The following is a 27,970-nucleotide window of genomic DNA, read 5'->3' as shown; positions in this document are numbered from 1 at the left end:
TCAGCAGATTTAGAGCACAGCTTTATCCGGGCTGGCTACCCCTCTTTGCCTCTTCTCCCTCACCCGTCCACATTCGCCGGCTTCCTCTCCACTCTCCTGCCCGCCTTTCCTCTTCCCCGCCCCTTTCTTCTAGGCCCTCCTCCTTGTTGAGTCAGTGGCTTGAAACTTTTAAAAGCTCTGCGCTCCAAGTAAGAAAAAAGCTTTTATGAGGTATCAGCACTTTTCGTTCATTAGGGGGAAGGAGTGAGGAAAGTACCAAATAGCTGAAGACGTTTAAACTTTAAATAGACAGGTCTGAGGGCCTGGACTTGCTTTTGCATTTGACTTCATCCTCTGAGGAGTTCAATCACTTGGCGTGCCTACTTCACTTCTTTCAAGAGAAAGAGTAAGTTTTTTAAAAGACCTTTACCTATTCCTTTCTTTTTCTACAAGAAAAACTTTTCTAAAGTTTTAAAATTTGTTAAATGTAGCTTTCATATGATATTGTAAAGGGAATGATGAACTTGAAAGTGTCTATAGTTTTAAACTTAAAATTGAACTTACGGTATTTACTTTTTGACTGTTAAAAAGTTTTCTTTTAAAAATGCAACAGGTAAATAAGATTCAGATCTTTCTGATTAGGATTAGAATATTAGAATAAAGTTACTGGATATTTGGTTCTCCATTTTAGAGGATAATTTTACTTTTTTGGGTAATCAGTAATAGTCTAGGTGCTTTGTAACTTTGAGGGGGGCGGGGTTAGGGGGCCTAGGTTGGGGGTTTGAATGACAACAGCAGAAAAATCAAAGTGCAAATTTGCTTAGCGTGCTTGCTATAGAATTCTACTCTTTGTACTTTTTCATATGGAAATCTTGATTGATGTTCTATAGCCTTGCAAAGCAAACTTCTTAACAAAGTGCTTTGTTAAGACCTTGCTGCTTGACTTCCACGTGGTCCCTTCCTAGAATTTTACCCGGTAAACAAAAAGGTATAAAAATCAGAGCTGTAATATTGAGGTTCTTAAAGCAACAGTAAAGGGTTACTTTGTATTAGCAACCACTATGCAAAAATCTTGAGAACCTCAGGAGAGCCACCACTGAGTCGACCACGCTGGCAGTTCAGGAGGTGAAATCCCTTGAATGGGTGGTGGTTACTTAACAAAGCATTAACAGAGAGAGAACGGACGTTTAGAAGAGAGTATATGCCAGGGTGCATTTCCAAAACGGTCTCCGAAGACAGGGGCTCCTAGAAAGAATAGGAAACGAAATTTCTTAAATCGGAGCCTTAGAGGGAGCTAGCTCCCCCCAGCCCCACGCCCCCGCAGCCTTCCGCTTGTCGGAACCTGTAGCAGACTTCAGAGCTCTTGGGCAACTTTTTTGAGTTTGAGCCGCAGGGTGCGGTGCTGCCAGTAGGCAAAGATAACACTGATTTGTTATTTAAAAGGACTCAATTTCCTACATGTTCTTATGGGTAACACACATTCTGTTAGCCAGAAATGCAACCGTGCGTTTTCGTGTCCGGTAGGGATTTTGTCTGTTCTAACTCCACAGACTAATTAGTTTAAATTCTTGGTGTGACCCTGCAGTTTGAAGTATTTGCACCAGAGAATGCTGAAAAGCAAATAAAAATGAAAGCTTTGCGGAACGAGGACGGGGGCCTGGGGCCGGGAGGGCTCGGGCCGCCTCCTGCCATCTTATCATCTGCCCGGCTCGCCCGGGGCTCCTGCACTGCCGAGCCTCCGCGCTTTGGGAACGTTTGCTGAGAAGTTTCCCTCAAATCCTCACAGTCAAACCCAGCGCAGGTCCGAGTTCCGCCACTGGAAAGGAAGGGGGAGGGGGAGAGAGGCGGGGGGGAGATGGACTGTGGCCAAATAGTAAAAGAAGAGCAAGTGATTAATTGAATTAAATGTGTCAATCTAATTTCCCTTCCAAAACCCGCACCCGCAGTGTCCTTTTTTTTTTTTTTTTGAACTTGTTGAATCCTACTGTATCAACCATAAAGAAATCTGAGTACCTTGGAAATTACCGTGCCTAAATGGCACTTGTAACACTTCAGTTCTCAAAACTTCCCAAGAATAGGGATGGGGTGGGGAGAGCAGAGGAAGCCCCATAATGAAATGAGTAAAGAGCTAATGACGTGTCCAGAGGCAGATCAGTACAGAATTCGGAAACTCAAATCTTGAGTTCCCAGCAGCGGCTCGCCCACCCTATCCTCTTGGCTGGCCATCCAGATGTTTACAGAGCATCTCTGATAAAGCTTATCAAAAGCTCTCCTTGACCAACCTCATCCTCACCCTAGGGCGTGCCTGTGTTTCTCTCCAGGAGTACAAAGTGGGGGTGGGAAGAGGAGAGCTATAAACTGTTGGAAAAATAGACGTGGCTTTATTTGGAGGTGGGTTTAATTTCTTCTGCTTCCCAAACCAAGCTGGTAATGAAAAGATGCTTAATCTCACCCTCTGATCATTGGGCACACTTGAACTCAGTCTAAAATGCCTCAGGCAGTTTGAAGAGTAGATTATGAAAAATTTTTAAAAAGCCTAACTTATACAAGGATTGCCAAGAATAAAATCTTGCAGTAATGCAGAGACCTCATTAAATTAACTCTGTCTCAAAGAATGAAAAAAGCCAGGTAGAAAACCCTTCAGGAGAAAGGGTAATTCTTCTATGTAGGCCAGATTGCCAGAAGGTTATTCTGTCCTAGCAGTGTGTCTGTCTGGTGCTTTGTAGTTTCCAAAGTCAGTATAGTTATCACCTGTCCTTTGCCTGGAAAATGCAGTGGTAATGCTTTAATCCTACTCTCTTCACTGTTTAAATATGTTCCACATTTTTCTACTACCTTTTATAATTTATCACTGCCACCCCATCCACTCAATTCCTGGCCCTTTACAGTGTAATTCTTACGTTGCTGACCCTGGGAAACACGGTTCCAAGCAAGCGTCTGAAAGGGTGTGTTTTCAGATACTGAGAGTTGTTTTGTTACTTACATGTTTCCAATTCCTGCATAGAGAAGAATGGAAACCTCACATTACAGTGCATTCCTTCATTTCTCTGATGATATCCAGAGGGGTAGCTTGGTATGAGCCTCAGAGCCTCTACGTATGATACCGAGGGAAGGGAATGATAGGAAAGTCACCAGTGATTAATACCTTCTACTCCACCTTTCCTGTTCTGATCTGACTTCCCTTCAAGATTCTCAATTGTTTGAATAGATTGTTGGAGCGTATTCACACACATTAGTTAGTTCAGCTCTGGGGAGACAAGTTATTAATTATTAATTATCTAGTGTTTACCACTAATGTCAATATTCAGTATAGATAAGTCAAGTTTAAAAAATATCCCCAGAGTTTCTCCTCAATGGGAGTTCCCCCCAACCTCCTTCGGGTAACTACCTAAATTCTCCACTTTGTCTCCACTTTGCCTGTCTAGATTCACCATTTGGCTATGTATGTACATACTGTCTTTTGCCAAAGTTAAAACACAAATCAGGGTGAGCTATATATATATATATATATATATATATATATATATATATATATATATATATATGTAAAAATTTTTCTTTAAGAATTTCTTAACTTTCAATAACCTTCACATCCAAGTTTTCCTAGCTTTCTAGGCAGATACATTCTATAGTATATGACTTTTTCCATGATTTAGAGGAGATGCCTCCAAATAGCAACACAAAGACCCTCTTCATGGTCTTTTCTCCCTATTAATTGATAAAGGGTAAATTCCTCCTTCTCATGAATCTCTTTGAAGTTGCTAAAATAGCAATATTGTACTCATTACAGGAGCATCTAGAAAACTAATTTTGATTACCATTAGGAAAATGTTAATCACTTCTTAGTTGCTATTTTGCTAAAGAAAGGATGCCAAAGTTAGAAAATAAGTGGCCTATATCTATATCTAAAAATCATTTAAAGAGTAATAGCTAAACTTTACTGAGCTTTTATTAAGAGCTTCATGTGCATGAGCTACTCATTCAATGCTCACTAAGGAAAATAGACTGTTCTTAATCAATACACTTGTGAGGGCTCTAAGAGTGTGTTTATATGATGACAAAATAACTAGGCTGTTCAATAAAATTAGTAAATTTGGAGGTGACATTTGGGGGAAGCACCAAAACTGATAGAAATAGCGTTATTTTAAAGTCCATCCGATCACAATCTAAGAAGATGGCTTTTAGCCTGCAGCTTCTGACTTAGGCTCTTTCCTCTAGCACCCCTCAAGTGACCATTAGAAACTTCCGTTAGTAGGGGAGTTGAGTGATAGCTATTGGACGAGGGAGGGGATTGTCTCTTTGGATGGAGTCCCTCACTCCTCGACTGCCATCGCATCTCATCATTCTGTGGAGGCTGATGTATGCCGACTGGGTGATGAAAAAGGGTGAGGGCCAAGGAAAGAAGGCTTGTTAGTGTGTACCCCACCCCACCTCCCTCAAAAAAGCAATGCCACACATCAGATACCTGCAGAAATGTAGCAGTATTTCAGTCTTTACGAAGGAATCTAAGGCTAATCAGGGAGCCCTGAGACAGAATTTTAAATAGAGCAGAGGTTTACACGGAATAGGTTTGATACATCACAGAGTTAGGCTAACTACCCAGGTATAAGGAAACAAAGGTTGTATATTACCTGATGAACTGGGAATATACATTTTCTATGGCACCTGATTCAAATCACTTAACTGCCTAACATACACTCAAACTATATAGAGATGTTATATTAACCAGGGTTGGTATCAGCTGTTATTCTTCCCTTCGGAGCCCCAATCTTACCCCAAGATTTATCATTCTTGAAATAAACACAAGTTTTAACAGGTTATTTCTTCTATTGCAAGACACTGTGGGGTCTCTTTCAGCGACAATTGAATTGTGTAGTCCAGTCAGAATTAGAATACTACAGAATTGGACAACACAAGTTTTTTTTTTTAGTGTTATTGTTTTAAAATCTTAACCTGTGAAACAGCATAATAGTGAAACTGCATATATATCTATGATACCTGGTGCAGTTCTGCAAGAATCCCAAATCACTATGCCCTTGTGTAATAAATTCAAGACCTTGTTTAAGAAATTCTTTGTTAAAGAGCCTGTTTTCTTAATTCAGTCATATTGCCTGTTCAGGAATCATTTAAAGTATGCTGTTTCAGACAGTTCTCTGTTACAGCAATTATCACTTGAAAATTTAAATGTCCGTGTAATATGAGATGCTGACAATACCACTTTTTTTGTTTTTTTTACTGTGGAAGTCTCTTTTTACTTAATTTGAAACCTCGGAAGTTTGGGATATGTAACTATAATTAAGAGAGTCCCAAGGAGATAGTAAACAAACAAACAAAACTGGTGAAACCTTTCAAAGAAAGGTGGTACCTTTCTTTGTACAAGCCGCTTTTAATTCATTCAATAGATATTCAATATCTCTTAACTCTTTTAAGCACTGGAGATACAGCAGTGGACAAAGGAAACTCCCTAATGGAGCTCACATTCTAGCTGAGGAAAGCAGATAGTGATAAGTCCTTGTCATGGAGGCAGACAAACAATAAACAAGTAAATACATAATATATCAAGTAGAGCTAAGGGCCATTAAAAAACAAAAACAGAACAAGGGGAGTAGCAAGGGACAGGCCTAGAGTGCTGACTGATGAGGTGATACCAGAAGAAGCCATGGGCATGGAACCGAGCTGATCAAGGCAGATCAGCTTGTTAGTTTTTCAAGACTGACTAAGGAGAGTAGATTGGTGAGCAGGGTAACTAGGCTCTTGTCATATAACCTGAAGAAAGGTGGCATGTAACCTGATGATGGCTGAGATCAGGCTAAGAGCAGGGGTGGTGGTGAGACTCATAGTCTGTTTTCAGGGGAAGATAAAGCCTATAGAATTTGCTGACAGATTGAATGTGGATTATGTTAATTATGTGTGGCTATGAATATTACCAAAAGCACATCTGGCTGTTGTAACTAGAGAGGAATGGTCACAACTGAGCCCACTCAAAGACACTTACTGCAAGGGAGAGGGGTTCTTACAAAAATTAAAGAAAAACATTAGGAGAGTTTACAGTTTAGTTTTGGGGCTTATAGTTTTTTTTTTTTTTGGCTGCACCCTAGGGCATGCCGGCTCCTAGTTCCCCAACCAGGGATTGAACCTGCGCCCCCTGCAGTGGAAGCTCGGAGTCTTAACCACTGTACTGCCAGGGAAGTCCCAAGGGGCTTAGAATGTTTTGGTTTAGGATATTAGAAACACACACGGTACTTCCGCCCCCTCCCCCCCAAAAAAATCCATTAAGTGGATTTTTACCAGGAAGCAATCCTTTTACCTTTATTTTATTTTAATTCCCCACTCTCAACTCATTACAGTGTCTCTTCTTGGGAAAATCTTTAAAATTGGAAGTAAAATATATTCTAATTCTCCTAATAATTATTAGAACATTAATGACATAGCAACGTGACTGTAGCTTTGGCACAGTGATTTGTTTATATGGCTCTGGAAAAGGGGACGGTCAAAAGTAACTTAAAATAGAAGGTTTTTTTTTTCATTTTGAATAAAGCATTTGAGTCCCTGTGCTCTTGGGGAGCAGCCGATGGAGGTGGAGGGACGGGGGCTGTACAGTAAAGGGTAAGCTCAGTTCCCAGTTGCCCAGAGACCTCTGCTTCTCATACTAACCCTGCCCACCCATCCCCTTGGCCTTTTTAGACACTCAATCCCTTTCTGCTCTCCTGACATTTCCCCACTCCTAAATATTTTGAACGAGAGACGAGACAGAGCACCAAAAAATGTCAAGAAACATTTGCCTCTTGGCCTGAAAACTTACTTCAGAATCACCTGGTGCATTTGTTTAGAAAAAGAAAAAGAAACAAAAGAATGATTCACAGCCACCCCCCACCCTCACCCCATGATATTCATTCAAACTGGTGACTGTCAGGAATGTATGTTTTTAACACATGCTGCTAAGTGATTCTGATGCCCTTCGGAACCGCTGCAAAGGGCCCAGAGGGTCCTTGGGCGGGTCACACCTGGCATGACTGGTTTTTGGCTTCTAGTCTAGAGGGCCATGAAGAGCAATGGAAAATGTGATCTAATATGGTACATAGAGGACACAAGAAGGACGGTTCAGCTACTGTTAAGCATTTGCTTCTAATGAGAATTTTGTACAACTCCTTAACCTAGACCTTAATCTACATATAAATTTCCACCCTGGGAACCTAAAGGTGAAGGCATGAATATACAGGATATATGCTCAACTGCCATGATTTTATCATATATCAAATAAGGAATATACCTGTCTCATACTAGTGAATGTGAATGGGGTATATAGTCTGTAAATCAATGCTAGGGACTCTATAAACATAATTATGACCTCTTCTTATAAAAGGGCATTACTTTTTCAACTATGACTTGGAAAAATGAAAATAATGGGATGAGGGGACAACCAGTTGATAGAACTTTTAATTTACAGCAAAGTGAATGACTACCAAAAAGATAACGATTTTTGTTATCTTTTTTTTTTTTTGTTAACTATTTTTGTTATAGTGCTAATAACAGGTATCTACATGTTACAAGATACTAGGTGTCCAGTTGGATAATTCATCTCATTCAGATGAAAGAGTATAACTCAGTTAATGCAAATGACAACTGGGTGGCTGCTTAAAGAAAAGACAACTTGGCTACTACCTAGAGAGCTGCCCAGTGACCCAGTTCACATACTGTGGCACTGTAGGGTATTTTTGTGGAATCTCAGAATTATATGAAAGTCAAGTTTTATTTTTCCATAGAGTGTAAAGAAACTTAGTAATTAATTGCCACAAGCATCTACATATTTTACTTTGAATAATAATGAAACACTGACTAAAATGACAACTTCTCAGTGTACCTGAAGCACGTTAAGTTTTTCTTGAGCTCGATCATTGCATGAATGTGATGAGATGTGTGCAGTTTATCATTTTATACTTGATTATTTTTGTCATTCATCCCCCCCCACCCCCATCCCCCCAAAATTGGAGTATTGAACAAAAGCAGATGACACTGGCAAAATATTGTAATTCTCTACACAGAATCAGGACCAATTTACACATCATCACGTCGAAACTGTCTATTGATAGAGCTTCAAAAATTCTGTTCTATTTGTTTGACCCTCATGGACTGTGCTTCTTCATTCCCAGTGTAGTGTCTTCTGCTAAATTGTAGTTTCTTTCTTTTACATTCTCTCATATCAAACTGTCCGTCAAAGCTAAATTTCTCCCTCTCTTCAAGCTTTTCCAGCTTTTCCAGCTTTTCCCTGGCTATTTAACTCTCTTTGTCAGTCCTACAAGCCTTTGTTCTTGTTTGACTGCTCTTTCCATACATCAATTTCACAATCTAAAATGGCCCTTCCTAGAGGGGAAGCTCCCTTTTTTATGACCACTGGCAGGGGGGCATTATTTCCTGGAACTTGCCCACCCACCTCCAACCTTTACCATGCACCTCCAACCTTTACCCGTCACCCACCCCCCTTTCTTTGGCACCAGTCTCTGGGCCAGCCCAGACTGCTAATTTAGATAGCTGATATAGATAGCTGCTACAGTTTCAGTTTATGGATCAGGCATCTCTTCTTTGTTCCATCCAGGAAATCCCAGGCCAGGTTTCCAATTTATTTTTTTCTGGCCTCTATAGCCAGGAGGTACAGGCATTAGACAGAAATGTAATATTGCTTGGTGGGGAAGAAGATTCCCATGGACCTCATTTACTTCCCACAAGGAGAAGATGGCTTATAGTTTAATACCAGGTGAAAAATTCTTTATATCCAGACAACAAACATATTTCTAAGAAGCCTATATAATCCTACTTTTAGTTATACTATTTAAAATTCAATAAGCTCCTGAAAAGTCTTTGCTTTGCTTGTTTTTAATTATTAAATAATCTTTGACTACTTCATCCCATTCTGAACCCTCCAATTACTCTCTGCTGAAAATTAGACTATATTCTCTCTGGCTGCCACGTGCAGTGTTATTCATTTCTTACCAGATTTCAGCCCCCGCTAAGATTGTATATATTAAAGCACGGAAACATTTCTAACGTTAACCCAGCTTTTCTATAATTTTAAGACCAGTGTCGTGCATTGGGAAGCCTTGGTCTTGGGATTGAAAGTCTTTTCCTGGCTCTACGGATAGCTGAATATTTCCTATATACTTAAGACCTCAATTTTCATCAGTTAAAAGGACTATTGGCATTAGAAGAATAAATTGAACTAAATAACTTTTGGGATTCCTGTCATATCTGTAGATGAGGCTATTTCTCATCCCCAATAATGGGGAAGTCCTAGGCTTATGATATCTAGGTATTGATAGGAAGTTAAATAGAGTACGTGGACTGAGGGCCCAAAGCCCAGTAAAGGAACTTACTTGTACAGCAATCCAAAGATTAAAACCAATCATTTTTACTAGAGATAACACTAAAGTTGTCTTTTTATTTCTCAGGCTATAATTAGTATCGAGGTCAATTGAACTCTTACTTGAAATGTGATGTGCATTTAGTCTTGTTTTATGAAAGTAGGTTCCTGCATCTAGTGACACAGTGTGTCAAAATGGTGTGTTTCAGTACAACGTATTTTCCTCTGGGCAGAAGACAGACTTCTGAACCACATAAGTCACTGCTTAAGAAGAAACAGAGAAGTATAAATGACTACACTGTAGAGTATGCACAAATGACACTTGAATTACCAAGGAGAAACATTTCAGGATACAATTAGGAATAAAGTACTATATGTAATAGGAATGAGGTTTGAAAACAGGTTGCATGCGTGTGCATGGGTATCGGCATTCTTACCTCAATTCTTAGGTACCCATGCTTTTTGAATACCACATATCAACATTTTGCTCGGGTGTGCATGCAGACACAGGCCTATCAGGTAAGAACAGTCCTCTAATTGGACCATTCAGAGGGATAAAATAAGCAGACACTTAGCGCAGACAACTTCTCAAGTCACGTGGTAAGACAGTGGTTGAGCAAGTAATACATCTTCGCAAGGTTAAGATCGCAATTTACTCTGCACATGGGCGCTGCTGTTTCTAAGATTTAGCGTATCTCAAGAAAATTTGAGAGCTCTTTTCAGGGGAGAATGGAAGAGTTTGCACTTGTGGTTTTTTTGTTTGTTTATTTGTTTGTTTTTGAAGAGTGCTAGAAAGATAGGAGACCTTTTACAGTACTTTGACTGCTGGCTGAAAGAAACTGTATATTAAACTAACAATCTGTAGTCTATGATCATTTAGTTGTCTTTTTCTTTTCAGGTGGTGCCCAGGCAACATGGGTGACTGGAGTGCCTTAGGCAAACTCCTTGACAAGGTTCAAGCCTATTCTACCGCTGGAGGGAAGGTGTGGCTGTCAGTCCTTTTCATTTTCCGAATCCTGCTACTGGGGACAGCAGTTGAGTCAGCCTGGGGTGATGAGCAGTCTGCCTTTCGCTGTAACACTCAACAACCTGGTTGTGAAAACGTCTGCTATGACAAATCTTTCCCAATCTCTCATGTGCGTTTCTGGGTCCTGCAGATCATATTTGTGTCTGTTCCCACACTCTTGTACCTGGCTCATGTGTTCTATGTGATGCGAAAGGAAGAGAAACTGAACAAGAAAGAGGAGGAACTCAAAGTTGCCCAAACTGATGGTGTCAATGTGGATATGCACTTGAAGCAGATTGAAATAAAGAAGTTCAAGTATGGCATTGAAGAGCACGGCAAGGTGAAAATGCGAGGGGGCTTGCTGCGAACCTACATCATCAGTATCCTCTTCAAGTCTGTCTTTGAGGTAGCCTTCTTGCTGATTCAGTGGTACATCTATGGATTCAGTTTGAGTGCTGTTTACACTTGCAAAAGAGATCCCTGCCCGCATCAGGTGGACTGCTTCCTTTCTCGTCCCACAGAGAAAACCATCTTCATCATCTTCATGCTGGTCGTGTCCTTGGTGTCTCTTGGCTTGAACATCATCGAACTCTTCTATGTCTTCTTCAAGGGTGTTAAGGATCGCGTGAAGGGAAAGAGCGATCCTTACCACACTACCACCAGCCCACTGAGCCCCTCCAAAGACTGTGGATCTCCAAAATATGCTTATTTCAATGGCTGCTCCTCCCCAACCGCTCCCCTCTCACCCATGTCTCCTCCCGGGTACAAGCTGGTTACCGGAGACAGAAACAATTCTTCCTGCCGCAATTACAACAAACAAGCAAGTGAGCAAAACTGGGCTAATTACAGTGCAGAACAAAATCGAATGGGGCAGGCAGGAAGCACCATCTCTAACTCCCACGCACAGCCTTTTGATTTTCCTGATGACCCCCAGAATTCTAAAAAGCTCGATGCTGGCCATGAACTACAGCCTCTAGCCATTGTGGACCAGCGGCCTTCCAGCAGAGCCAGCAGTCGTGCCAGCAGCCGACCTCGGCCTGATGACCTAGAGATCTAGGTCCAGTCTTGAGAGCATAAAGATTCCACTCAATTGTGGAGAAGAAAAAGGTGCTATAGAAAGTGCACCTTAGGTGTTCATTTTTTTCCATTGGAGGTGGTACTCAACAGCCTTGTCACGAGGCTTAGAAAACACAAAGACATTAGAATACCTGGTTCACTGGGGGTGTTAGGGATAGGCAGGTGGAGAGGGAAGGGATGAGGGAGGTACATGTTGGTATTTAATGTAGTTGATTCAAAGAACTTAAATTTTAAATAAAAGTTACATTAGGTGATCCATAGTTAAGGGTTTTTTCTTCCCCACACACCCCTAAGAATACTTCTGTGTATGTGAAAGAGTGGGTGGGTGATATTTTTAGTTAAATACTTTTTTGTTTTACCAAGAAACTGAAATAACTTTGGCCAGGAGAAAATACTTCCTGAACATCCTACTTCTTCTCTTTATCAAGAAGAAGACAAAGGATTGTCCTTATGTCCCTGCTAAAACATTCCATTGTTAAAATTTGCACTTTGAAGGTAAGCTTTCTAGGCCTGACCCTCCAGGTGTCAATGGACTTGTGCTACTATATTTTTTATTCTTGGTATCAGTTAAAAGTTCAGACACGGCCCACAGAAGAAGACTTTCCATGCATTTGCAAATCTCAGCCAGTTATACATACATTCTTTTTTACATCCACGTTATTATTACCATCACTTTGCATCATTCCTCAACTACTATTCACATTCATTTAATGATTTCTGTAGACATTTAAAAAACAGTTGGGATATCACTTAACATTTTTTGAGTTAAAGTCAGGGAAGCAAGCCATGCTCAATATTTAACAATCACTTGTATGTGAATGTGTGTGGAACAGTGTGTTTTATTTGTCATGTATTGGTACAAGCAGATGCAGTATAAACTCACAAACACAGATTTGAAAATAATGCACACATGGTGTTCAAATTTGAACCTTTCTCATGGATTTTGTGGTGTGGGCCAATATGGTGTTTACATTATATAATTCCTGCTGTGCAAGTAAAGCACATTTTTTTTTTCCCCTAAAATGTTTTTTCCCCATGTATCCTATTATGGATACTGGTTTTGTTAATTATGATTCTTTTTTTTTTCCTTTTTTCTTTTTTTAGAATATAGCAGTAATGCTATTGCTGAAATGAATGATTTTCTTTTCCTGAAATGTAATCATTGATGCTTGAATGATAGAATTTTAGTACTGTAAACAGGCTTTAGTACTTAATGTGACAGACTTAGAAAAAATGCTTAGAGTGGACTATTAAGTGTGCCTAAATGAATTTTGCAGTAACTGGTATTCTTGGTTTTGTCCTACTTATGCACATTAATTCAGAACTTGTATTCTGTTATGAGTTTGACAGTCTTTTGGAGTAACCAGCAACTTTGATGTTTGCACTAAGATTTTATTTGGAATGCAAGAGGTTGAAAGAAGTTTCAATAATTGTACACATGTAACTAATTTATTTGAAATCTATCCTAAAGAAATCTACCAGTTTCTTCAAATGTCTTTTTAAAATTCATCACGGATGATTAGTGAAAATGCAGAGTATCATACTTTTCTTCTTGCATGTCAACTACATAAGCAGTTTTGTACAATGAGAAATACTAATTTGTTTGACATTCCATGTTAAACTACTGTCATGTTCAGCTTCATTGCATGTAATGTAGACCTAGTCCATCTGATCATGTGTTCTGGAGAGTGTTCTTTATTCAATAAAGTTTTAATTTAGTATAAAGATAGCCTTTATATCCTGTGTGATTTTTTAAAACTTTTATTGCATCAATTCACAATTATCAAAGACATTTCCATTGGTTATGAGGATATGGGCAAATAAGATTCACAAGATTCCAGAATCTTTAAAAGGACAGTATTTGTTATTAGCTAGATTCAGTGCAACATTGATTAACATATTTGGATATTTATTCAACAGAGAAGATAAAGTATTAGAGTGTTGAATTTGGAATATAAAATTAATGAGATGTGTGATAGAGTCTAAAGTGAGTAATTTAGTAGATCCACACATGACAGAAGTAAGCATAAAAAGATGAGGATGCTAAAATTTTAAAGCTATAGGGCCTCCCAGATATAAAAGAATAAGAGCAGGGTTGGTTTGAGTATGGTTATGCTGTGTGACAAAAGAATGAAATAAATCTATGATTCTATTATTCCAAGACATTGTGAAAACACAGAAAATACGATTTTTAAAATTCTTAACACCCAAGGAAAATTGAACCATTCATAGGGGCAAGAACAATTTTGGGCAACTGATAGTATTGCTGTAATTTAAAATATAAAATGTATTAGCACTTTTAAGTCACATTTCAACAAAGTTTTTTTTTTTTTTTCCACACCATGTGGCATTTGGGATCTTAGTTCCCAGACCAGGGATCAAACCCATGCCCCCTGCAGTGGAAGCATGGAGTCTTAACCACTGGACTGAGGGAAGTCCCAAAAGCTTTTTAACTTACTAAAATTGTTTACATGAACACATCACAAAGCAAACTAGTAAATGCCTGGAACATAAAAATATTACTAGTTTAGAAATAACTTAGTTCAGTTCGGTGGCTTCTTTTTTTTTTTTTTAATTAATGAACAAATGTTACGGGATGTGCCTAAAGTCAAAGGATTGTCTACTAACCAGTTTCTGAGTCAATATAATTGGTAGTATCAACATTTCTTCAAGTATTACCATTTGCCTGGCTGAGAATCTGAAGGGAGAGGCAAGTTTTCTCTGTGCATGTATGTGTTTGCATTTACAATGGGGAATAGAGAAACGTGGTTTATTTGAATGTGTGTTCACAAACAGTTCATAGGGTACAGATGGACAAATAATTAGACTACTGAATGTAGGTTTCTGATGTATATGTATGGAGGTGGGAGGGCAAGTTACATCTTTAAAAAATAGTCCATCTTAAACATTTCCCAAACTTTAAAGCTTGTCACTATTTAAAAAAAAAAATCTAAGTATATTATAAATATACAGTTTTAAACTACAGTTTTATTATAAGAAATTGAAAATCAAACCTCAGGTCTCCCCATTCTCCAACAGAGACATCAGAGAAGTTCTAATTCCAGAGGAAATCACTGTTAAAAATTTGAGACACCAGCCATATATCAGACACTTTGTTAAGTAGTGGTGATTATTAGAATGACCCCATAGTCCCCTGCTCCATGAAGCTTACAATGTGAAGCCTTCCAGAAGTTTTAAAAATGATGTTCCACTCTGTTTTGCTTACCTTAATTGGCTGCCTATTTTCCACAACTAAAAATTGAATTGAGCTGTGTTTTAAAATTATGAGAAAACTATGCAGTTTTATTCCACAAATATTTATTAGATACTCATTTTTGGCATAAAATTTCAGGTTTAAAAAATGGAAAAGTTTTGAATCTTCTAGAAGTAGTAGAACTTTCTGTTGTGGAAATGTTCTATTCTGTGCACTATAGTAGCCACTAGCTACATGTGGCTATTGAAGCACATGAAATATGGCTAGTGAGTCTGAAGAAAAGGATTATTATTTTTTTTAATTTAATTTAATTAATTTGTTTTTTATACAGCAGGTTCTGATTAGTCAGTTATTTTATACATATCAGTGTGTACATGTCAATCCAATCTCCCAGTTCATCACACCACCACCACCCCCTCCCCTGCTTTCCCCCCTTGGTGTCCATATGTTTGTTCTCTACATCTGTGTCTCTATTTCTGCCTTGCAAACAGGTTCATCTGTACCATTTTTCTAGATTCCACATATATGGGTTAATATATGATATTTGTTTTTCTCTTTCTGACTTCACTCTGTATGACAGTCTCTAGGTCCATCCACGTCTCTACAAATGACCCAGTTTTGTTCCTTTTTATGGCTGAGTAATATTCCATTGTATATATGTACCACATCTTCTTTATCCATTTGTCTGTTGATGGGCATTTAGGTTGCTTCCATGACCTGGCTGTTGTAAATAGTGCTACAGTAAACATTGGGGTACATGTGTCTTTTTGAATTATGGTTTTCTCTGGATATATGCCCAGTAGTGGGATTGCTGGATCATATGGTGATTCTATTTTTAGTTTTTTAAGGAACCTCCATACTGTTCTCCATAGTGGCTGTATCAATTTACATTCCCACCAACAGTGCAACAGGGTTCCCTTTTCCCTACACCATCTCCAGCGTTTGTTTGTAGATTTTCTGATGATGCCCATTCTAACTGGTGTGAGGTGATACCTCACTGTAGTTTTGATTTGCATTTCTCTAATAATTAGTGATGTTGAGCAGCTTTTCATGTGCCTCTTGGCCATCTATATGTCTTTGAAGAAATGTCTATTTAGGCCTTCTGCCCGTTTTTTGATTGGTTTGTTTTTTTAATATTGAGCTGCATGAGCTGTTTATATATTTTGGAGATTAATCTTTTGTCCGTTGATTCATTTGCAAATATTTTCTCCTATTCTGAGGGTTGTTTAGAAAAGGATTATTTTAATTTTAATTTAAATAGCTGTATGTGGCTAATGGCTATTGAATTGGGAAGTGCAGTTCTAGAATCTGCTGGGGAAAAATAATTAATATTGGGTGGAAATGGGGGAGAGGATGGTCATGTTAGAAACAGGAAGGAGAAACTTCAGGGTCATTTTTATAGTCTTATAATAGTGTTTCTTACTCTGTAAACAATAGGAAACTTATTTAAGCAAAGCCTCTGCTTTTACATGAAATTACCTAGTCTTGTTAGATAATCATATATTTTATATTACCATCGTTTTACTTCAGAATTTCATGCACAAACTTATGCTACCTATTATTAAAAGCGGTAGGATTGTCTAAAGTCCTTAAATATTGGGAAGAAGTCTAGTGAACTCTTTTGGTTCAGTGCATTATCATCCTAGCCCCTGTGGGTCCTAAAGAAGCTTCCAGGCCATGGGCTGTTCTTTCACCTTATTTTGAGAAACTTGCTGAACCTCTACCTGCCCAGGGTGCTAGGTCCTTGCCCACACACTGCCTCTCCTAAAAATTCCAAAGTTCAAATTCCAACATGCCAAAACATGCTTTGTACTTGGAGGGAGAGCAAAATAATGAAGTTTGGGGGCTTATTAAAGTCTTAAAGTGGGTTCTTTTTATAAACGGCACACCAAAAGTATAGAAACATGTTTATAATCTTTACTGGCTCCAAGATTCTGTTTTTACCTTTTCTTGGTTGGGCAAATATAGCTGAGCCCTTGGCATGTCAGAATTTGCAGCTGGCAATTTTCAGAACTCAAGAGCAGACGTGGAACTTTGCTTCAAGGACAGTAGAGTAACAAGAATACTACATAAAGAAGGAAGCAAATTTGGAGGAAAATTTTTGCATTTGTTTCCTGGTCTTCAAAGTGTTGAAATTTTAAGTCAGATTTTTTCTTCTGGTCTCCAGATGTTTCTCTCAAATGACCCAATGCTTATTTGGGCTGTGACGTGTAGAGTAATTTGAATGCCCACACACTTTCCTGTTGAATATAAAAACTGTCTCAAGAGGCACCCACTTTAGAAAGCCAACCCTGGTCTCAGGTCTTATTTAATGTAATGAGCCATCTGTTCCTACAAGACATGGAATGAAATGGAGCCTGGGGGGGTATTTGTGCTGGAATCTCTTAGTCAGTTACTTTTTACAAAACTGTTCATCAGAATTAGTATAGACAATAAGAGAACTTTTAGTTGCTATGGTAGCAGAAACCATGAGGGTTATTTTATTTTAAAAGTAAATGGAGAGAAATGTAAGACTGCCTTCTGCTTTGAAAAGCTTGGGTCAGAGTTATATATTTCATATATTCAGGTATATTTATTAATTCTGAACACAGTTAACTAATTTAGGAACCCTTCCCTGAAAAAATTTAAACTAACCTTAAGCCTGTGAGAAAACAACTTCAATTGAGGTTAACTCAAAGAACTCTGGAGGGTAAAGGGTAAAAGTTTGATATTCTTTAAAACACTACTTGAAGCCTCAACTCCACCCAGAGTCCTAGAGTATAAATTGGCCGTTGCTTTTGAAGACTTTGATGTGATTGCGGCTCACGTTCAAGTTTTTCTCAACTTAGAGCAACTGGAATTAAATTGACCTTTATAATTTGCTAACATATTAATTTCTAATCATTCAAGCTACTCCCTATATAAAGACATTTTCAAAGATAGACACAACCAGAGAGCTAGTTAAAGAAAATGTTTATTCTGAGACAATTTTTCATATTTTAGCCAAGCTTGTCAATGACTGCCTTTCCTTGGGCAGGTTAATTCAAAAATATTTGGGGGAACCATGAGTTTCAAATTTCAGTGAAACTGAGTAATTTGGAAGTTAAATGTAACTATATCCAGCATCCTGTCATTTGTAATTAAAGGTAAATATAAAACTATAATAGAGATTTTCCTGTTATATTATTTCTGTATACTTGAAATATCATATAATTTATAATTTTATAATTCATAATTTGTAAAATAAAAATGACAGCAGATGCAATAAATTATAATGTTATTGAAGTTATTTCTTTCAGTTTAGAACTTTCAATCATATTTCTTCTCCATTTTCACATTCTTTATTTCTTCAGTCTAATCTCTCACTAGAATTTTCTGACTTTTGATAGCTTAAAATATAATATATACATTCTATTCCTCTCAGGTTTTGTTCATAGCTGGAGTTTCAATTATGGAATTTGTTTCCCACCATGAATCTACAGTAGAAGTTAAAACAATTTCAGTGATATAAAGCTTCCATCAAATTCCTTTCTTTCTTTTTCTTACACACATTTAGAACAATTTTGTTGTTGGGTTTTGTTTGTTGATTTTTTGTATCAAATACTTCCTTTTGCCATATATACCTTACACCTTGTTCCCTTAAATATTTACCTTTTAATAAACTAGTGCAAGTTAAACATTTAGATAGTAACTCTGGAATAATCTAGCAGAAGTTTAACATTTGTAATTAAAGAGTATCATCGGAAACCATCAAAAAATTTGTTTAATTTTCATTTTTACTCTCGTCCTCACTTGTCTGGAGGACTTGCAACACTTTATGATTAAAGAGTGTAAGAGCTGTAGGTGATGGTTATCCAAAATTCCAAATGTGGCAAATGTGGGAACCAGGCTACCATTTGGCATTTGACCAGTCTTTTTAGTCAGCATTATAGCCAAACTCTGCCTCTAAACTGATGATTCTACATAATAAATAGCTATTATGTATGAGAGAAAAAGAGCTAAAGAAGCTATAATGTGTTATAAGTAACATCAAATTAGAGAAAGATTTCTGTGTGGGCACATGTTCATATAAAAGTATTCTAATCTTGTAAGATAAAGAAGAGTAGTTCTAAGAGAAAAAAAGTGTAGTTAGCTAGTTAACTAAGGAATTTACTGCTTTTTTGTTTGTTTACAGCAGCATTTTAGCTTTGGAAATAAATTATTAAAACAAAATTTCACTCTTTAAATTTGTTATAAATCAGTCTACCATAGTGTTAACCCCATAGTTTGTGATGACAAAAATAATCTGATTGGTTCAGGTATTTAGACAGGGTTTTGTTTTTCATTCAAAAAATATTTCGAACAATCCTCTCAATTTGTGGTTAGATGCAAGATGACCTTTAAAAAGCAGGCACTGTTGTTAAAAGCCACATTACATTAAAGCTGCAAATGTCTTCAAGAATTATAAACATGAATGTCTTAAGATTTCCCAAAATTCCCAGGACTTCTGGGGAATTTCCAATATTTGTGAGACATAAACTCTGTTGTCTCTTAAAAAGTATTCACAAAACTTGGATAATCAATAAAAATGTGCTCTGTGGTGAAATGATATGTCAAGCAAAAATGATGTAAGTGGAACTAGATGAGAAATTTATAAGAAAAGGGTGTCTGAAAAAATTCTTGCCACATTAAATAAGATTTGGTCTTGTGTTCATCCTTGCACGCTACACATTTTTAAAAGATGCTGCTTTAAACAAGACTTCTGCCCTTTCTTGTTATTTTTAGTATCTCCTCAAACCATAAATACAACCATGTGTCAGGGCAAAGCTGTATTGATGGTTTGGACGTGGAGTACTCACTTTTATTCTTACCATTCAGTTCCATTTATAGCAAGTAATGTGTATTTTTCATCAATGATCAGATTTTGCATATTTTTAGGTGTTTGTGGGCCAGAGGTTTGAGGAGTAGAATACTCTTCCTCTCACCTTCTTCAGTGCCTATAATTTCAGACATGAATTTTTTGAGAGTCTATCTAGGAATACATTTTTTTAAAAATTTACATTTATGGTTCTAGGAACTTTTGAAGTTGGCAGAAGCACAGGTAAACTGAAACTGCCTATTTGGGGAAGTGTTTGTCATTTATTTACCCTGTGACCTTGAACAAGATATATAACCTCTGAGCTTCAGTCCCCCAACTCTAAAGAAAATAGAAATTCATTCCTGCAACGTTATTGTGATGATTAAATGAGATGTGAGTGACGTGTATAGGACAGTCCTTGATAAATGGGTGGCATTAACTAATGGCTACAATTTCTTTCAAAGGAAATGAACAAAAGGAAAAGTAGTATGGCTAGGGAAAAAAAAATCCAGTGTGGTCAAATTCTGAGTGTCAAAATATTACCTCTGTGTTTTCTACTTCTGTAAAAAACTGTAATAAGTAAAACACTGATAGGACAATTTGTGTAATCAGAAAGCCATTGAAAAACAAACCTTAGTGTCTGACACCACATTTGGTGATATACATGAGATCTAGAAAATTAAGACCACTACAAATATGAAAAGAACACAAGGTGAGAATACTTTAAATAAATTCAGTTCTTACAGTAGATAGGGACACATAGTCACTTTCAGAACTCTGAGAATTTGATGAGTAAATATTAACCTTACAAAGAATAAGGGTCAGAATGTGTCCCCACTATAAGACAGCTAAAAGGAGTATTATTAACATAAAGGAAAAGAATGGAGAAGGGAGACAGCATGAATTTCCAGTTTAGAAATCTTTAATGACTCGTTTTGTCTTTGCGGAAATAATGACTGCAATCCTTCAGTCTGCCTCTAAGCAGACTGGATCTGCAGGATCTGACTTTTTTGCAGTCTCATTGCTCTTCATAGCCCTCTGTCACAGCTGTTCTCGACTTTTCCTAGTACCTCCAAATCTCTCAGTTTCTTCCCACCTGTGGTCCTTGCACAAACGGTTCCTTCTGCCTGAGTCACACTCCTCCTCCTCCTCTTTGTTTACCTAAAACAAATAGACTGCCAGTTATTTCTCCAGCAAAAATGGGTTTATTTGGGATCAGCAGAGAATTGCAATTCGGGGTCTGCAACCACAGTGAGCCACAGGCAAGGCCCACACAGCAAGGGAAGGAGGATGCTTTTATAGAGGGGAAAAGGAAGTTGGGAGGGCTGTAGTAAACGAAATGTCCATGGCTTTTCCTTGGCTGAGTTGTTGTCAGGAAAGAAGAGGAGCCTTTCTTCTTCCTGTTGGGCTCTGCTATTGGAGCTGGGTGTGAGAGTCTTCTGACTTTATTTAATTGAGGTTTCTGTTTATTCATTTCTTACATCTTTCACTTAGCTAACTCCTACTCACCCTTCAATTCTCAGTTGAAATGTTGCTTCCTCCTGGGACCTTTCTCTGATTTCCTTGGGCTGCCCATTTTACAGTCCCATGGCACCTTGCTCTCTTCTTTACAATGTGGGCTGAATGGTTTAGTGTTTGACTTCCCTAATACAGATCTTCCTTGGCTTAAGATGGGGTTACGTCTTGATAAACTCATTGTAAGTAAAAGTGTATTTAATATACTTAACCTACTGAAAATCATAGCTCAACCTAGCCAAACTTAAACATGCTCAGAAAAACCTAGCCTAACTTAGACATGCTCAGAACAACCTAGCCTAACTTAGACATGCTCAGAACACTTACTTTAGCCTAGAGTTGGGCAAAGTCATCTTTACAAAAAGCCAATTAAAGATAAAGTGTTGAATACCTCACCTAATTTATTGAATACTGTAATGAAAGTGAAAAACAGAATGTCTGTATGTATGGGTACAGAATTGCTGTAAACGTATTGGGTGTTTACTCTCGTGATTGCATGGCTGACTGCAGCTGCCCAGCATCATGAGGGAGCATTGTACTGCTATCGCTCACTTGGAAAAGATCAAAATTCAAATTCTGAAGTATGGTTTCTACTGAATGCGTATCACGAAGTAAAAAAATCATAACTCCAACCATAGTAAGTCAGGGAATCACTATGAAAACAGGAGCCTTTTTTTTTCTTTTTCTCTGCAGTATTGTTAGTGCTAGCGTTTTGTCTGGCAAAGTAATAATATATTGACTGCTAATTAATGAATGCAATTGTAGCAGATACAATTCTCTGGCTCTAAGTCAGGTATACCTCCATTAGGGAAATAGACATATAGGTTGAAACTAGCCATCCACATCAAATTCTTCCCCCATTTTCTATGCTCATCAAACTACCTGCTCTGTATATTCATATACCATTTTCTGCACAACAAACTTGAGAGATAATTATTATCTTCTTTTTACAGATGTGTAAACTGAGGTTAAGAAACTTGACCAAAGTCAGTAGCAGTAAGTGGCCCAGTTAAGTTCTACAACCATATCTGCACCCTTGCCCACTCTGCTCTCCCAAATGTCCTTGTTGGTGAGGGGATGAGGTTGATCAGAGAATGTGAGGCTCTGGGTCAATATTTACATCTATTTCTAATAATAAATGTATGCAGTGGTTTCCTAGTTTTTACATCTGCCTCATATTTGGAAAAAAACATCAGGCCTCAATTGCAGAAATAGATCAGCTCTTGGTAAACTGATATTTGAGCTATAAAAATTTAGAACCATATGGTGGCCTACAGTGATTTCACTAAGACATTGCTGTTGTGTGACACCCTCTGTGGATAGTCAAGACCAACTCTAGAGAATGGCTCTATATCCATCTGGTGGCGTCAGTTGCAAATTCTCCTTCCTTTTTTCCTTTCTTCTTTTCTTCCTTCTTTCCTTCCTTCCTTGCTCTGTTGCTGCTCCTGTTACTGTTGATTCTTCCTCCTCCTCTTCCTCTTCCTCCTCTTCTTCTCCCTCTCCTTCTTCTTTAGTTATAAAAGCAACATCTTCTCATCCCAAAAATGCAAAGGCAGAAGGATGTAAAAAAGTGAAGGCCCCTTCCAACCCACGCCCTAAAGAGAATCAAATTATACACAGATATACATATAGCTTGTCAATTATTTTATTTATTCTTTACAAGAAACTTCCATGTCAAAGTATGTGGACCTACCTCATTTTTTAGTGGTTATATAATATTCCACAAGGATGAATAGTCAGTACTGTATTTAATTATGCCTCTATTGTTGGGCATTTCAGTTTTTTCCCAATTTGCCATTATTATAAATAATACTGCAATACTTGTATGCATATTTTAGCCATGTTTTTAAAATTAAAAGAAGAAACTTTAGTAGGCAGAATGCTCTTTTTCCCCTAAATAACATATCTCAAATATTTCACTATGTTCCATGATCAGCATGTGGTTATTAACATTATTGACATTGTGTTAGGCTCATGATAGAAAATGTCTTGATCATGATGGCAATTTTTGGTTCAGTATAATATGAGGCATTACCTTTCGGAATCTCCAAGAATTTTGCTAAGGGAAGATCAGTAGCTCTGCCAGAGACCTTTATTTCATCTTCACCCAGCCATTCCTTTTCACTTTCTGCCTAGCTAGCTGCTTGATACAAAGATCTATAATTAAGGGAAAAGATAAATTTCAATATGACATACTATAACACTATGAAGATCAAGGAACAGCTCAGACTGCCAAACTTCTATGTCATTTTTTCCTAATAAATACACAGTGTAAAGTTGTTTACACTGCGAGTAGAGCACACACTTTTTCCAAATTATATTTAACAAAATCATAAAAGTAGTGAGTATTTATTAGAGGAAATTTGAGAGAAATTTAAAAGTTAACAAAAAACAGGGAAGAACAAAATCATTTAATCTCAACATCCAAAGGAAATAATGACTAAATCGATTTTATTTTGAATCTATGAAAAAGTTAGCCTTTAATTTGAAAATATTAGTGACCATTTTTATATTAAAATCTACATCCTTTAATTTTTTTAGACTTAACCTTAAAACGTAAACATTTTTGCATTAACAGAATCTTTTAAAATGTTATTAAGCATTTGAATCATTATTTATCTAATCATCTCCTACTGTTGAACATTTGACTTGTTTTCACCTTTTTACTGTGATAAGCAACATTTAATGAACAATTTATTTTTTTAATAAGATTTGTTTCTTTAGGATAAATTCTAAGAATTAGAGTCAAAGATTTGAATATGTTAAAGACATTTTTGGACTGAGTGAGAACTATATTTGATACATTTTTATTGCTGTTTTGGTAGGTAAAAACTCTCATTTACCTAACAATTATATTAATTAATAGTGACAAGAATAATATAGATATTTATATAGATATGCCTGTGGTATTTTTCTCATATGAAATGACTATTTATGACCTTAGCCTTTTGCTCTTCTGTGATCTTAGTATGTTTAAGAGCTTTTTTTAATAATAAAATGTTTGACCACTTGTCTTTTTTTGCTATGGCTCTTTTTCTAGCTTATTATGTGATTTTAACCCTTAAAACATTTGTATGTTTTGGGGATGAAATTTTTTAGACTTCGTATAGTAAAAATTTTGATTTTTACTTTCAAGATTAGAAAACCCTATCTTTTACCTACGTATGTTTTACCTTGATATTTAACCACAATTTTATTTTAGCTGTTCATTTTATGCTTTTTATTTTACATTTGACTTTTTACTACTCTTGTATTTTTGGAGTAGAACCTACGTTAAGGCATCTATTGATTTTTTGTCTGAGTAGTTGACCTATTGCCTCTACACCATTTTCTTTTTAAAAAGCATCCTTTATTAAGATGAAAACTATGGTTAGTCCCATGATAAAATATTCTGCATATAAGGACAACAAATCAAAAGATGAATAACATATTTACCAAATTCTCAGGCACCAAGAGCAAGGGAAGGGGTGAAGTCAGAATGTATACAGGGAGATCCCTACCTGGGCAGGTGAAGAGGGGTTTGTGCAGGAAGGTGAGTACTCCTATAAAAAGATCAGCTATGGGATGGGAAGAGTCAACTCGGACACCGTGGTGCTTGGAGAGAGCTCTGCTGTCTATCAGCTGAGGGAATTGAACCAGATGCTGCCGTTCTCACACCATGTTCCACAGAGACATTTCAGGGACTCTCCTGGGAAAGGGTCAAGAGCTAGGAGTTTGTAGCTCTCTTCTCTCTCTTCCTTCAGCAAAACACTCTGCTTTGTTTCAATGTGAGATTTATTTGAAGAAATGATTCCAGTGTTTTTTTAGAAAAACTTTTTTACAGAAATTTTCAAAACAACTTGAATGTAGCAAAAATCGTGTAATGAATCCCCATACTTTCCCAATGATTATTTTGTCTTTCTTATTTCATTTCTCCTTCACTCTTTTTTTCTTTTTTAATCTTGAATATTTTAAAACAAATCCCAGGTATCTGGTCATTTCACCTGTAAATAATCGAGTATGCTTTTCTACCTGAGAAAGACACCTCCTTTTTTCAAAATATAATTACCATGCCTTTATCACATGTAACAAAATTTAAAATAATTTCTTAATATTGACTAGTACCCAGTCCATAGCTCATGGTTGTCTTTTTACAATTGATTTCTTTGCATTTGAGACAAAACAAAGTCCACATGTTGCATTCTGTTGTGTCTCTTCAGTCTCTAACCGTCTCTTCCCAACTTTCTATGACATTGAATATTTTGGCCAACACAGTTTTTTAAACTGCCCATCTGTTTCTAATTGATTTGATGCTTCCCATATTATATTATAATTTACATATAATAGAGTCAGTTCTGGTCCATCAAATCTGTTTTATTGAACTGTGTCTAGTGTTGTGTTATAATGGCGTTATAAAAGTTATTTTAATTTCAAAATAGGTTTTATTATCTAGGACCTTTTAGGGCTCAGTCTACTATTTCACAATCTATTTTTATTAAATGTTCTTACCTACTTATTCTTCTAGATGTTACCTTAGATCCTTAAACTTTCTGAAAACAAAAAAGGTGTTTTTAAATCCAAAGGTTTGGGGCAGAGGCTCTTAAAAGACATAAAAGACTTGACATAAATGAATAAATTCTGGAGTTATCTATTATTTTCAACTTTTCTCCACATAAATATTTTCTGGAACCAAATCTAGAAACCACATCTACTCAATACCTTTATTTAGTTCAAAGGGTAATGTTGAGGAAAGAAATTATTTCCTAGTAAACCAACTGAACTTAATGCAAAAGAAAAGAAATGCCATGAAGGAGAATTGGGGTTGCTGTGGTTTAAGCAACAGATGAAGACACTTTTCTCTGCTGGATTGAATCCAGGGGAAAAGTGAGATGGGAAGCTAGAGATAATAATGTTTATGAAATCAAGGTAAGAGTTTTAAAAAATTTTATTGATTTAATAATCTTGATCAAGAAGGAGCAGAATAGGAATGAAAGGCAAGGAATGAAGCATAAGCATTTTCACTCAGGCTTTAAAAAATTATCTTCTTTGAGATCCAGCCCCCCATTGCAGAGAGAACTTTAGATGACCAATTATTTTCATTTTATCCTCTGTCTTGGCATGCTAAGTCCACAATTTATTGCTACGTTTACATACTGTGAGGATGAAATCTCAAGCTTTTGCAACTTGTTTAACTTGTTTGTAGGATGAGATCTGATTGATTTTGACATCTATGGTTGCTTAGGGATGACTGGCTGATTTCTCAACTTAAGGTAGGACACTGTATTAAGGTGAAAAGGCAATTAAAGATAAATTAGCTAGATTTTCTGAGGATACCAAAATGCGGGACCCCAAAGTATGGGCCTCAAAAACACAACTGACCCTCTTCTTCCTGGCAAACGTCCTGCATGTTAGGCCAGCAGAATGACCAAGACTAACACGGGACATCAGATAATTTCTGCAGTTGTTTTTGCAGCAAAGAATGAGAATTCACTGGATTGGGTCATATTAGGAAAGCTAGCACCTGTCATTTTAGTCAGTTGCTGACAAAGGCTTGTGTTTTCTCATATTTTAATTTGACAGGTATTGGCATCTCTCACAAATCACAAATATGTTAGTACAAATTTCTTCTTGGCATGATGGATTGAATACCATCTCCCCACTCTACTTATTGGCCCAGAACCAACAAAATACCTGGAATATGGTACCTCCTGACATTTTGTGGGGGAAGGAAGTTAGGTTTTATCTCTTTTCTTCTCCTTATTTTACCTTTCACATTCTCTTTTTAACAATGTCATTGAGTTTTACTCAGACACGATTCCATCTTGCACTTTAACTATTAATCCTCAGTTTAAGAAAAGTCCCTGGATGTCTGGTGGATTGAGGTGCAGGCCCAGACAGAGGTCATGTTGTAAAATGAAGCAAGGAGGCTTCTGGAAAAGAAATTATCCTGAGTGCCAGCACAACCCTGAAAATGTCAGGCTCTCTTCCAACTCCCTGTTTTTGCATATGTGATTCACATTGTCTGCAGCGTATTTCCTCACCTAACTAACCCTTTCCCATCTTTCACAACCTATCTTGGTCATCATATCTTTTCTCATTAGCCCTTCCAGTCTAGGTTAAGTACTTTTACCCTGTGCTTCTATATTCATATATCCTCTCTGTCATAGCATTTATTATACTATGTTGTAATTGTCTATTTTTGTCCCCTACCTTTTCTACGAGAATGTCAACTTATTGATGGCAGGAACTGGGTTTATATTCACTGTTGTTCACCAGTCTTCCCCATCGTGTGCTGCAGGCATAATAACTTCTCAGAATAAATGAATAGAGTTCTATTTAAGGATATTATCTCAGGAAGAGAAAAAAGGGACAGTGATTCTGAGTGAAGGAATGTGTCTGTCATTGAGATAATCTTTTGGCCCAGTTTCCATGGATTCATTACTTTGTCCTGAGAGAAGTGTTGGGGAATAAAAACTGAGAGGAGTGTTTTATTAAAGCTCCTGTAAGATGCAAGGAGCTCATGGCAGCATTGCTTTAAGATACACATAACTGAATATAATACATTCTTTTCACTCTCCTGATCACCAGTAGGAGCAGGGACAGCATCTAAGTATCAGAATCCTTAGCATCTGGTGACCAAAGTGATCCAAGTAGAAAAGGTGGCAAATCTTCCACCACCATAGTACCAGATAGTTCTGTTTCTGAGCACATGGGAGACAAATTGGTAACTTTCTATTCATCGCCCTTGTTCTTTGTTTCTTTTCTGCTTCCCATTTTTCTGTCTTCTCTAGTATTAACTGAGCCTTTTATGATTCCATTTTCTCCCTTCTCTTAACATAACAATTATACTTCTTAAAAAATTTTTAGTGGTTACCCTAGAGTTTGCAATATACATTTACAACAAATCTAAGAGCATCTTCAAGTAACACTAATGCTTCATGGACAGTGCAGGTACCTTATAACAGAGTGTTCTCAAGTCGCCTCTCTCACTCTTATAACATTGATGTCATTCATCTTATTTAAAAACTA

The 27,970-nt window shown here is 37.2% G+C and overlaps 1 protein-coding gene and 1 long non-coding RNA gene across 2 annotated transcripts; one reads left to right on the top strand and one right to left on the bottom strand.

Moving 5' to 3' along the window:
* Positions 1 to 201: 201 nt before the first annotated feature.
* Positions 202 to 13,146, top strand: GJA1 (gap junction protein alpha 1). The gene is made up of 2 exons (XM_082406222.1): positions 202 to 385; positions 10,233 to 13,146. The coding sequence occupies exon 2, from the start codon at positions 10,249 to 10,251 to the stop codon at positions 11,395 to 11,397; it is 1,149 nt and encodes a 382-aa protein (XP_082262348.1). The 5' UTR covers positions 202 to 385; positions 10,233 to 10,248; the 3' UTR covers positions 11,398 to 13,146.
* LOC309635312 lies at positions 12,491 to 27,970 on the bottom strand. The gene is made up of 2 exons (XR_014248755.1): positions 21,257 to 27,970; positions 12,491 to 21,226 (listed from the first exon to the last, which is right to left on the bottom strand). It is a non-coding gene; the product is annotated as an uncharacterized lncRNA (long non-coding RNA).

The sequence above is a fragment of the Balaenoptera borealis genome (genome assembly GCF_965194805.1).
Source record: "Balaenoptera borealis genome assembly, chromosome: 9".
Taxonomy (NCBI): domain Eukaryota; kingdom Metazoa; phylum Chordata; class Mammalia; order Artiodactyla; family Balaenopteridae; genus Balaenoptera; species Balaenoptera borealis.
The sequence above is the reverse complement of the archived record's forward strand: the minus strand, read 5'-3'. Positions and strand labels throughout refer to the sequence as shown.

Coding starts and splice junctions, on each gene's coding strand:
- GJA1 (XM_082406222.1), top strand. CDS start 10,249: ATGGGTGACTGGAGTGCCTTAGGCAAACTCCTTGACAAGGTTCAAGCC.